The 12,748-nt window shown below is 47.5% G+C and overlaps 1 protein-coding gene across 1 annotated transcript in view; it reads right to left on the bottom strand.

Moving 5' to 3' along the window:
* The window catches only part of LOC147095734 (CD166 antigen-like), an 86,702-nt gene that overhangs the window by 36,198 nt on the left and 37,756 nt on the right, over positions 1-12,748 (bottom strand). The window contains exon 6 of the mRNA XM_085974782.1: positions 45-227. Within this exon, the coding sequence (XP_085830908.1) occupies positions 45-227 (183 nt within the window). The remainder of the gene's footprint in view (positions 1-44; positions 228-12,748) is intronic.

The following is a 12,748-nucleotide window of genomic DNA, read 5'->3' as shown; positions in this document are numbered from 1 at the left end:
AGCAGTATTCAAGTCTTCACAAAGAGTTAAGAGTCAATACTTACAGTACACGTCGATCTTAACCGGTTCTGAGCGCTGCGTGCCACTTCCCCCTCGGAAAGGATAAACCACTTCACAAAAGAACTTGGCATTTATGTCGTCCTTGCTCAGTGTATAATACAGCGTTGACTCTATCGTGTGAAGCCTGGTGTTCTGGTCCTTCGTAATATGAATTGTGGTCTGTGTTTCTGGAAATAGAGAGGCACAACATCTGAAAACCAGGAAAGCTCTGGTGAAAACCTTGGCGAACTGGGATATCTGTGTCTGCATCATGAGAAGTACAGTCAATTCTCAAACATTCCTTTCATCGTGACTCGGGACAAGAGGCTCTTTATTGACCCCTTAATCTACAGAGGATGCACACCATTCACTTTTCATTTGGAACAGTTTGGATTAGTTCTGGATTCTATAGAGCGTGTGTGAGCTCCGTATTCCAGAATCTGAGTGAGCTTTGTGTTCTGTGGGATGTTGGTGCCTCACAGAGTACAGAGCTAGCGTACGTTTTAGAGAGTTCAGCAACACACTTCAGAATACGGAGTTTGCCGAGATTGCAAAATGCATGCTTAGCACTGTATAAGACAGATGACTTAGTCATTCATCTCATTGCAGTTTGTGGGATCTTGCTGTGTGCAATTTTGGCTTCTGTACATGCCTCTAAAACAATGACTACACTTCAAAAGTGATTCATGGACTGTGAAACTCTTTGGGATGTCCCTAGGACCCAAGACCCACCATACAAAATCCTTTTTCTTATCTCTGTATTCTAGGCCAGCTCTATCTTCTGTAGCGTGTCGGTTCTCTCACCACCCATAGCTGGCAGCTATTTCCTTCAGCACTCGGCCAGTGGTGTTACTACCGAGCCACTCTTGGTGATGGACACTGAGCTCCTCCACCCAGAGTACATTCTGGGACCTTGCTTCCCTCAGTCATTCCTCCAAGTGGTGTTCAACATGGAGGGGTACCGATTCACCAGCTGAGGGAGGGCGGTAGGTGGTTATCAGCAGGAGTTTCTTTGCCCTTGTTTGACCTGAAGCCACAAGACTTCATGGGTACCGGAGTCAATGTTGAGGACTCCCAGGGCCACTCCTTCCCGACTGTATACTGCTGTACCGCCACCTCTGGTGGGTCTGTCCTGTTGATGGGACTGGACAATCCCAGGGATGGTGATGGAGGAGTCTGGGACATTGGCTGAAAGGTATGATTCTGTGAGCATGACCATGTCAGGCTGTTTGCTTGACTAGTCTGTGGGACAGCTCTCCCAATTTTGGCACCAGATGCTAGTGAGGAGGACTTTGTAGGATCAACTGGGCTCAGTGTGCCGTCATCGTGTCCGAATTCGATTCCTGGGTCACAGCCAAGTGATCCGTCCGGTTTTATTTTTATTATTCTTTGTAGCGCTTTGATACAACCGGGTGGGTCACTCGGTCACTTCAGAGGGCAATTAAGAGTCAGTCACGTTGGTGTGTGACTGGAGTCACATAAGAACATAAGAAATAGGAGCAGGAATAGACCACTTGGCCCCTCGAGTCTGCTCCGCCATTCAATAAGATCATGGCTGATCTTGGGCTCAAATCCACTTCCCTGCCCGCTCCCCATAACCCTTCACTCCCTTATCTTGCAAAAATCTGTCTATCTCCACCTTAAATGTATTTAACGACCCAGCCTCCACGGCTCGCTGGGGCAGAGAATTCCACAGATTTATGACCCTCTGAGAGAAGAAATTCCTCCTCATCTCAGTTCTAAAAGGGCGACCCTTTATTCTGAGACTGTGCCCCCAAGTTCTAGATTTCCCCACGAGGGGAAACATCCTCTCTGCATCTACCCTGTCGAGCCCCCTCAGCATCCTATATGTTTCAATAAGATCATCTCTCATTCTTCTAAACCCCAATAAGTATAGGCCCAACCTGCTCAACCTTTCTTCATAAGTCAACCCCCTCATCTCAGAAATCAACCAAGTGAATCGTCTCTGAACTGGCTCCAATGCAAGTACCTGTATATCCTTCCTTAAATATGGAGACCAAAGCTTTATACAGTACTCCAGGTGTGGTCTCACCAATACCATGTACAGTTGTAGCAGGACTTTCCTGCTTTTATACTCCAACCCCCTTGTAATAAAGGCCAACATTCCATTTGCCTTTTTGATTACTTGCTGTACCTGCATGTTAACTTTTTGTGTTTCATGCACAAGGACCCCCAGGTCTCTCTGAACTGTAGCATTTTGTAATCCCTCTCCAGTTAAATAATAATTTGCTTTTTTATTTTTCCTGCCAAAGTGGATAATCTCGCACTTTCCTACATTATACTCCATCTGCCAAATGTTTGCCCACTCACTTAGCCTGTCTATATCCCTTTGCAGGCTCTTTGAGTCCTCTGCATCACTTGCTTTCCCACCCACCTTTGTATCAACCGCAAACTTGGCTACATTACACTCGGTCCCTTCATCCAAGTCATTAATGTAGATTGTAAATAGTTGAGGCACCCCACTAGTTACCGTTTGCCAACCGGAAAATGACCCATTTATGTAAAGTCCGCGCCTCAATAATACACGGACTTCGGGAGAACAGTTTAACAGGTACTTTACTGAACAAGAGGCAGCTTGAAACTGAAACTACAGAAGCCTACTAGGGCCTTTTATACAGGGGTGGTCACTGCCGGTACTGCAGTCTAAGACCAGTTATTCCCTTAAAGGTACATACACAATGATTCCTCCCCTTTTAGATAAACAGTACATAACATTCATTTAACAACTAAATAATAGCTAATTACAATTACAATTTTCTCAGTAATATATACATCAACTGAAATGGTCATTTATAAGTTCAGTCTTTGAGGCGGCTTCCTGATCCGGACTGGATAGCGCCTTTCTCAAGTATCCTGTTCTGGCGGTGGAGTCAATTCTGGCTCATTGTCATTGGTTGGTTCGTCAGCTTCCAATACCACTGCTTCTGAGGTAGACGCAATCTGTACTTCGGGCTCATTACCAGGTGCACATGCTTGTGGTACAGGTTTGGCTTGTTCCTGTGACTCTAGAATCTGGTCAGCAATGCATCTCACGATGCTCTCTCCAACGTCCACTGTGTACATTAGTGGTCCCTGCTGTGTGCATATCGTGCCTGGCTGCCATTTTTCTGTTCGGTAGTCGCGGGCCAAGACTGGTTGCCCTATCTGGAAGCTCCTGGTTGGCTTCTCATTTATGTGCTGGAACTGCTTATCCTCAACATCTCGTCTTATGTTTGGTTTGAGCAAATCCAAGCGACATCTTAGTCTCCGGTTGAAAAACAGTACGGCTGGAGTTTGGTTGGTTACTGCATGTGTCGCATTCTGGTAAGCAAACAGAAAGTTATCCACCTTGTGTTGCAGTGGTATGTCGTCATTATACATTGCCTTTATGGCCTTTTTAAAGGTCTGAACAAACCTCTCAGCCAATCCATTTGTGGCTGGATGATATGGGGTAGATGTGTAATGTTTCACCCCATTATTCTTCAGGAACCTCCGGAAATCCTCAGACACAAACTGTGGGCCATTGTCAGAACAGATCTGTTCTGGCAACCCATTCCTGGCGAAGATGGTCCTTAGGACTGCAATAGTTTTCTCCGTGGTGGTGGAGGACATTTTAATGACCTCTGGCCATTACGAATGGGCGTCCACAGCGATTAGAAACATTGAGTCCATAAATGGACCAGCGAAATCAATGTGTACTGTTGCCATGGAGATGAGGGCCACTCCCATGGATGTAGCGGGGCCTGTGGTGGAGCGTTTTGGACCTTCTGGCATCCTGTGCATCTCTTGGTCATATCCTCGATTTCTTTATCGATTCCCGGCCACCACACAAACGCCCTGGCTAGGCTCTTCATTTTTACCCCTCCCAGATGACTCTCGTGAAGCTCATTGAGTACTCTATCTCTCAACTTGGGTGGAATTACCACTCGGGATCCACACATCAAGGCTCCCCGGCACACTGACAGCTGTTCCCTCCTTGGCAACAGTGAGTCGCCATATGTTGGCCATCCCTTCACCGTCAAATCATAGACCCGAGAGAGTGTCAGGTCATTTCGGGTTTCCTTCTCAATACTTGCGTTTGTAACAGGCAAACATTCGACTATGGTCGCATGGAATATCTCCACCGGGTCCACTGCAGGTGCTTCTTCCACCATAGGCAACGGTAGGCGCGACAGCCCATCAGCGTTTCCATGTTGTTTCGTACCTTTGTACTCTATGTCATACTGATGTGCCCCTAGAAAAAGTGACTATCTTTGCAGCCGTTGCGCCGTCATCACCGGAACGCCCTTCTTTGGGTTAAAAATTGAGACCAGGGGTTGATGATCAGTCAGTAGGGTAAATTTCTGCCCGTGCAGATAGTGATTGAACTTCTTCACCCCCCACACCAGGCTGAGGGCCTCCCTGTCAATCTGGGCATAGTTACGCTCGGCTGAGGTTAGCGAGCGCGATGCAAAGGCTATCGGCCTCTCTGAACTGTCACGGAATTTGTGTGACAGCACTGCTCCAATGCCGTAAGGTGACGCATCACATGCCAACCGAATCGGTAGTGTTGGGTTGTAGTGGGCCAATACTTCTTTTGAAGTGATTTGGCATTTACATTCCTGAAAGGCACGCTTACACTCATCACTCCATTTCCATGTTACACCAGTTGGAAGGAGGGCGTTCAGTGGGTGCAGAATTGTAGATAAATTCGGCAAGAACTTATGGTAGTAGTTCACCAGCCCGAGGAACGACCTCAGTTGCGACACATTTTCTGGTGCTGGAGCCTTGACTACAGCCTCAATCTTGTCCGGCGACTTATGCAACCCTTCCTCATCAATCATGTGGCCACAATACGAGATTTGTCTCCTGAAGAACTCGCATTTGGGACGGTTGGTTGGAGCCCATATTCCTGCAATCTCGTGAGCACCTGTTCCAGGTTGGCAAGGTGTTCATTGTCATTTTCGCCCGTAACCAGGATGTCGTCCAAATAACACTGGGTCCCCGGGATCCCTTGCAGGACTTGTTCCATTGCCCTCTGCCACATAGCCGGGGCCGATGCTACCCCAAATACCAGTCAATTGTACTGGTAAAGGCCTTTGTGAGTGTTTATCGTGAGGTATTTCCTAGATGCTTCTTCCACCTCCATTTGTAGATACGCTTGAGCAAGGTCAATCTTTGTAAAACGTTTCCCTCCAGATAGTGAGGCGAAAATATCTTCTATCCGCGGAAGCGGATACTGTACTGTGTGCAGGACTGGGTTCACAGTCACCTTGAAGTCCCCACAGATGCGAACCTTCCTTGGCTCCCCAGGCGTGCTGCTCAATGCTTTCTTCATTACAGGAACGATGGGTGTGGCCCACTCACTCCAGTCCACCTTAGACAGCACCCCCGAACGCTCCAGACTCTCCAGTTCAGCTTCCACAGCTGGGCGTATCGCGTATGGCACCGGTCTGGCCTTGAAAAATTTTGGGGTCGCGTTATCCTCAATCTTTATGGTTGCCTTTACTCCTTTTAGAGTCCCAAGTCCTTGTTGGAACACCTCTTCCGCGTCAGATAGAATTTGTGACAGACGTCCAGGTGCGACGTCATCATCTTTTTTGTCAGTCACAGTTAGTGCCAGAATGGAATGCCAATCCAATTGTAGTCTTCGGATCCATTCACGTCCCAATAATGGTGGTCCTCCATCTCGTAGTATATACATGTATAGTTTCTGTGTTTCCTTTCCGTTATATTCAACTGGCACCCTTATTTTTCCTCTGGGGTAGACCTTTTGCCCTGTGTATGTCTTCAATACAATGGACGTGTCCTTTAAGGGTATGTGTGAGAATAGCTGCTCATAGTCTCGTCGATTCATGACAGTTAGGGCTGATCCTGTGTCCAATTTCATCTTCACTGGGGACCCTGCTATCATGAGGGTGACCCAAATGGTTTGGTGATCTTCTTTTGTGATCACGTTGTGTAATTTTAAACAACTTAGTCGCCTGCTCCCGGAGTCCTTATCACTCTCCTGATCTTCGGAACTACTATCTGTCAATTTCTTTACTTTCCTGTACTGTTCTTTAGTAGTTCTTGTCGTGTTGGTCTTCTTTCCCAACCTGCAGACTCTTGCTATATGTCCCATTTTTCCGCATTGCCTGCATATTTTGTCTTTAAACTAGCAGTCCTTCTGCTCATGGGTTGTTCTGCCGCAGCGATAGCACTTTTCGGCTCCATACGCCATTTTGTTAGCGCTGTATTCTTGTGGTTTCTGTTGTATTTCTGCAGTTCCCCGTGCTGCTGCTTCGTAGGATACTGCCACGCTGAAAGGCTGTTCTAGCGTCAGGTCCTTTTTTGAAAGTAGTCGTTTCTGGGTTCCTTCACTCTGGAGCCCGCAGACAAACTTATCCCGTAAGGTGTCTGCCAGTCCTGCTCCGAACTGGCAGTGCTTCGATAACTTGTGTAGTTCCGTAAGATAGTCAGCATTGCTCTCATCTTTGTGCTGGTTTCTTTTATGGAACTTGAATCTTTCTGCTATCAGCAGTGGTGTAGGGCTTAGATGTTCCTGTAAGATATGAACAATCTCCTCAAAACTTTTCTCCATTGGTTTAGCTGGGGTAATTAAATTCTGCAATAGGCCGTACGTACTCGCACCCATCAGATTTAATAATACCGACGCCCTCTTTCCATCAGCCACCTCATTTGCCTTGCAGTACACTTCGATTCTTTCCACATACGTGGTCCAGTCTTCTACCTCGTTGTCGAAAGCAGTGATACTGCCACTTTTCGGCATCTTGGGCGATTTAAAATGGCGCCTCCCGCGCTTTTGCTTCTTCCCCAATGGAATAAAATGGTGCCTCCCGCGCTTTTGCTTCTTCCCCAACGGGATAAAATGGCGCCTCCCGTGCTTTTGCTTCTTCTCCTTACTGCCACGCTGCTCCTAGCGTTCTACGGGGTAATGGCGGTGACCCGCAGCTTCGGCGCGTCTCGCTTTCCTTCCCCCCCCGTTTAGTTTCTCTCCGCTGTCCTGTTCTCGAGCACCGACCGCGCCCTGTGCGCTCCACCCTCTCTCTCTTGTTTTCTTTTCCCAGCGACACTGCGCGGCCCGATTTGTAGAGCCGCTCGATCGAGCTTGAGCCCGCCGCAGTCCGGAAGGGTCAGCGCGCTACCTGCTACCAGCACGATTCACTGGAACCACAGTCTCTCCCGCAATTCTCCAAACACCGATGGATTCTTCGGGCGGTTGCCCTCGGTCGACGCCCGTTGCTCAGACTACGACCTTCCAGGACCTTCCTTTCAGGCGAGATCCCCGTGAGATGATGCCACACTGCAGGTGAGTTCGAACTTACTCGTCGCCACTGTAAAGTCCGCGCCTCAATAATACACGGACTTCGGGAGAACAGTTTAACAGGTACTTTACTGAACAAGAGGCAGCTTGAAATAGAAACTACAGAAGCCTGCTAGGGCCTTTTATACAGGGGTGGTCACTGCTGGTACTGCAGTCTAAGACCAGTTATTCCCTTAAAGGTACATACACAACAATTTATCCTGATTCTCTGCTTTCTGTTGGTTAGCCAATTCTCTATCCATGCTAATATATTACCCCCAACTCCGTGAGTTCTCATCTTGTGCAGTAACCTTTTATGTGGCACCTTATTGAACGCCTTCTGGAAATCCAAATACACGACATCCACTGGTTCACCTTTGTCCACCCTGCTCGTTACATCCTTAGTGAACCAGTTGGGTGTTTTACGACCATCCGACAGCTTCATGGTCACTTATACCGAGACCAGCTTTTTATTATTATTTGTTTTAAATTGAATTCAAATTCTCCGACTGCCATGGTGGGATTTTGAACTCGCGTTCCCTGAATTATCAGTCCAGGCCTCTGGATTACTGGTGTCCAGTAGCATAACTACCACTGGGTTCCCAGTTGAATTAAGGGTTAACTTGGTGAGTGCCAGGTATTAGTCCTGTTAATCACTGACTTTCGGCATCCAATGTTTCAAATTATACAGAAGCTAATCAGGGAGATAGTGAATCAGCTGGTACTACAATTCCAAGAGGTAAACTCTAACCAACATTCCCTGCATAATTCAGGGAAGGTGTGGAAACAAAGTACATTAATTTAGTAATACTACAGCATGTATTGCTTTACTTTTATTAAACGTTTCCTCTGTTTGTCTGCTGATTCTGCTAAAGTAGGACATAAGAACATAAGAAATAGGAGCAGGAGTAGGCCACTCGGCCCCTCGAGCCTGCTCCGCCATTCAATGCGATCAATTTACCTCAACTCCACTTTCCTGCTTTATCCTCATATCCCTTGATTCCCTTAATATCCAAAAATCTATCGATCTCTGTCTTGAATATACTCAATGACTGAGCCTCCACAGCCCTCTGGGGTAGAGAATTCCAAAGATTCACCACCCTCCGAGTGAAGAAATTTCTCCTCATCTCAGTCCTGAATGGCCGACCCCTTATCCTGAGACTGTGACCCCTGGTTCTAGACTCCCCAGCCAGGGGAAACATCCTCCCTGCATCCTACTTGTCAAGCCCTGTAAGAATTTTATACGTTTCAATGAGATCACTTTTCATTCTTCTAAACTCTAGAGAATATAGGCCTAGTCTACTCAATCTCTCCTCATAGGACAATCCCCCCATCCCAGGAATCAATCTGGTGAACCTTCGTTATACTCCCTCTAAGACAAGTATATCCTTCCTTAGGTAAGTAGACCAAGGACATTGTAGTCAACGTTCCAGCGCGGCCGCGCAGCGGTCTGGGGGTCCCTCGCAGGCCGCTCACCGGCTGTTACACGGGGAAACCGCGTGTGCGCGAAGATTTGATTGGGCCCGAAAATTCGAATGGGCCGGGCAGCTAACTGAAAGGGGAAAATCAGAGGGAGCATTGATGGTAGCGTGGCGGTTATGTTACTCATTTACCCAGAAGCCTGGGCAAATATTACCGAGAAAGTGGGTTCAAATTCCATGTTGGCAGTTTGAGAATTAAAAATAAATGAATCTGTAAATAAAGATCTGTTATCAGTGAACGTGACCATGAAGCTGTCGGGATGTCGTGGAAAACCCCAACTGGCTCACTCATGTTTGCTTTAGGGAAGGGTGCGGGGCCAATCGGAGAGCTCTTTCAAAGAGCTGGCACGTGCTCGATGGGCCGAAAGGCCTCCTCCTCCTGTGCTATATTATTCTATGGTTCTAACCTGCCATCCCCACCTGGTCTGGCCTCTACGTGACTCCCGTCCCACACACCATTGCGGTTGACTCTTAACTGCCCTCTGAAGGGTGCCCAGTGAGTCAGCCAGCTGTATCAAACTGATACATAGAGATATAACAGCACTGTAGGAGCCCCTTCAACACACGGTTCACCACGAAGGCAGCCTGCCACCACTTTCTTGTGCTGGCCTTGCCAGCCACGCCCCCCCCCATCACCAGAATGAATTCAACATAAAGAGACTGACTGACCCTTGCCGGGCTACGGTTCCACAAGCAACAGGGTTGGCAGTGAGAACCAGCTGGATGGTCCACCTGGATGGGAGGAGAAGGGTGGCAATAAACAAAAAGCGAGCCCCACCATATTGCTCAGCCGACGCCCACTTCAGGAGAGTCTCTGGATTGCCAATTAGCAGGAGGAGTCATTTCCCCGCCCCCACCCTCCCTAGCCCAGGGGTGCTTGTAGACCAAGGAAAGCAAATGGAATATTGGCCTTTATTGCAAAAGGGATGGAGTATAAAAGTAGGGAAGTCCTGTTACAACTGTACAGGGCGTTGGTGAGACCACACCTGGAGTACTGCGTACAGTTTTGGTCTCCTTATTTAAGGAGGGATATATTTGCATTGGAGGCAGTTCAGAGAAGGTTCACGAGGTTAATTCCTGGGATGAAGGGGTTGTCTTATGAGGAAAGGTTGAGCAGGTTGGGCCGATACTCACTGGAGTTTAGAAGAATGAGAGGGGATCTTATAGAAACATATAAGATTCTGAGGGGGCTTGACAGGGTGGATGATGAGAGGATGTTTCCCCTCGTGGGGGAATCTAGAAATAGGGGGCAAAGTTTCAGAATAAGGGGAAACCCTTTTAAATCGGAAATGAGGAGGAATTTCTTCTCTCAGAGGGTCGTGAATCTTTGGAATTCTCTTCCCCAGAGAGCTGTGGAGGCTGGGTCATTGAATATATTTAAGGTGGAGATAGACAGATTTTTGAATGATAAGGGAGTCAAGGGTTATGGGGAGTGGGCAGGGAAGTGGAGTTGAGGCCAAGATCAGATCAGCAGGCTCGAGGCACCAAATGACCTACTCCTGCCCCATGTCTTATGTTGTCATGTTCTTATGTGTAACACCCCTCTATACACCCCCGTGCCTAACTTACCACTGTCCGAGCTGGCAGTGTCCTGTTCTGTGTGGCTCAGTTTACCCTTGAGCTCATCCGAAGCTCTGCTGCCCGTCTCCTAACTCGCACCAGCAGTCCCATTCACCCATCACCCCCCTCGCTCCCGGTCCACCAACTCCTCAATTTTAAAATTCTCATCCTTGTGTTCAAATAACCCCATAGCCCCGCCACCGCCCCCCGTCCCCTCCCCCCCCCCCCCCAATCTCCAGCCGCTACAACATTTCTGAGATCGCTGCGCTCCTAAAATTCTGGCCTCTTCCACATCACCATTGGCAGCTGTGTGTTCAGCTGCCACGGCCCTAAGCTCTGGAATTCCCTCCCTAAACCTCTCCGCCTCTCTCTCTTTTATGATGCTCCTTAAATGCTACCTCTTTGACCAGGCTTTTGGTCACCTCTCCTAAAATCTCCTTAAGTGGCTCTGTGTCAAATTTTGTTTGATTACGCTCCTGTGTAAAACAGACTATCTGGTCATTATCACATTGCTGTTTGCGGGAGCTTGCTGTGCGCAAATTGGCTGCCACGTTTCTCTCCATCACAACAGTGGCTACACTTCAAAAAGTACTTCATTGGCTGTAAAGCGCTATGGGGTGTCTGGTGGCCGCGAAAGGCGCTATAGAAATGCAAGTCTTTCTTTCTTGTGAAGCACCTTGGGGTTTTTTAACATTAAAGGCGCTATATAAATTTAAGTCATTGTGGTTTTCCACGCTGGGTAGGGCTCATAGTATCGAGGCATCTAAGGTGCATTTCTTAAATCCAGCCAAGCAGAATCAGGCAATGGGGTGTTCTTTTAACTGGAACTGTTAATCAAATGTAACTCCCTAGAGGCATCAAGGAAGTCAAGATAAAACTTGTAGAGGCAGATAACACCTGTATTGATATGAAACACCCATATACTGAGTCACTGTAGAATTCTTCTTAAATGGAAGTGAAGTAGATACACACAACACTCCCCAGAGATAACAGGCCTGCTCCCATATAGTTACTGGGCAAGATCACTGGTAGAATTAAAACCTGGTACCACACAGCCTGCAGCCCCTTGAAATTCCTCAGGCCTTCTGCTGCTGCGCCGTCGGAAGTGCGTCGGAAAAGTTACTTAGGATTACATCGGATAGACGGCACAGAAACAGGCCATTCGGCCCATCCAGTCAATGCCGGCATTTATGCTCCACTCGAGCCTCCTCCCGTCTTTCTTCATCTAACTCTATCAGCATAACCCTCTATTCCCTTCTCCCTCATATGCTTATCCAGCCTCCCCTTAAATGCATCGATACTATTCGCTTCAACCACTCCCTGTGGTAGCGAGTTCCACATTCTCACCACTCTTTGGGTAAAGAAGTTTCTTCTGAATTCCCTATTGGATTTCTTGGTGATTATCTTATATTGATGGGCTCTAGTTATGCTCTTCCCCACAAGTGGAAACATTCTCTCTGTATCCACTCTATCAAAACCTTTCATAATTTTAAAGACCTCTATTAGGTCACCCCTCAGCCTTCTTTTTTCAAGAGAAAAGAGACCCAGCCTGTTCGCCCTTTCTTGATATGTATACCCTCGCATTTCTGGTATCATCCTTGTAAATCTTCTCTGCACCCTCTCCAGTGCCTCTATATCCTTTTTATAATATGGCGACCAGAACTGCACGCAGTACTAAGTGTGGTCTAACCAAGGTTCAATACAGGTTTAGCATAACTTCACTACTTTTCAATTCTATCCCTCTGGGAATAAATCCTAGTGTTTGGTTTGCTTTTTTTATGGCCTTGCTAACCTGTGTCACAACTTTTAGTGATTTGTGTATTTGTACTCCGAGATCCCTTTGTTCCTCCACCCCACCTAGACTCGCACCCTCAAAGAAATAAGTGACCTCCCTATTCTTCCTAACAAAATGCAATACTATCAAAGTTACGATGGAAGTCCGAGGAAATTCAAGGCCGGTCCCGCTCCAGTATTCCCTACTCCTCTCCTGCAGGAGATGATTCCTAAAGGCACTGACTCCAGCCGAAATGTTCCCATATCCGCTGTGTCTGGGGCTATCGGATGGGCTGGTGGTAGAGTCTATCCCCTCTCTAACGGAGAGCGCCTGGTATCAGTCCACAACTACTACTACTTCAGATGGCTGATATAGTCCATGTAGAGCAGCAATTATAATTTTACATTCAGGAGTTTAAGCCAGGTAACTGTGTCAGAAGTAGCGGAGTGCATCACTGTGTGGCCTCGAAGTATTTGTGAATCGTGCTTAGAGTCATTAGAAACAGAAGAAACAGAAACATTGGAGCAGGAGTAGGCCATTCGGCCCTTCGAGCCTGCTCAGCCATTCAATATGATCATGGCTGATCCTCTATCTCAATACCATATTCCC

This window comes from Somniosus microcephalus, unplaced genomic scaffold (assembly GCF_052327205.1).
Source record: "Somniosus microcephalus isolate GS21.2 unplaced genomic scaffold, FLI_Smic_1.0 unresolved_chr1, whole genome shotgun sequence".
NCBI lineage: Eukaryota > Metazoa > Chordata > Chondrichthyes > Squaliformes > Somniosidae > Somniosus > Somniosus microcephalus.
This window is presented reverse-complemented; position numbering and strand designations above follow the sequence as displayed.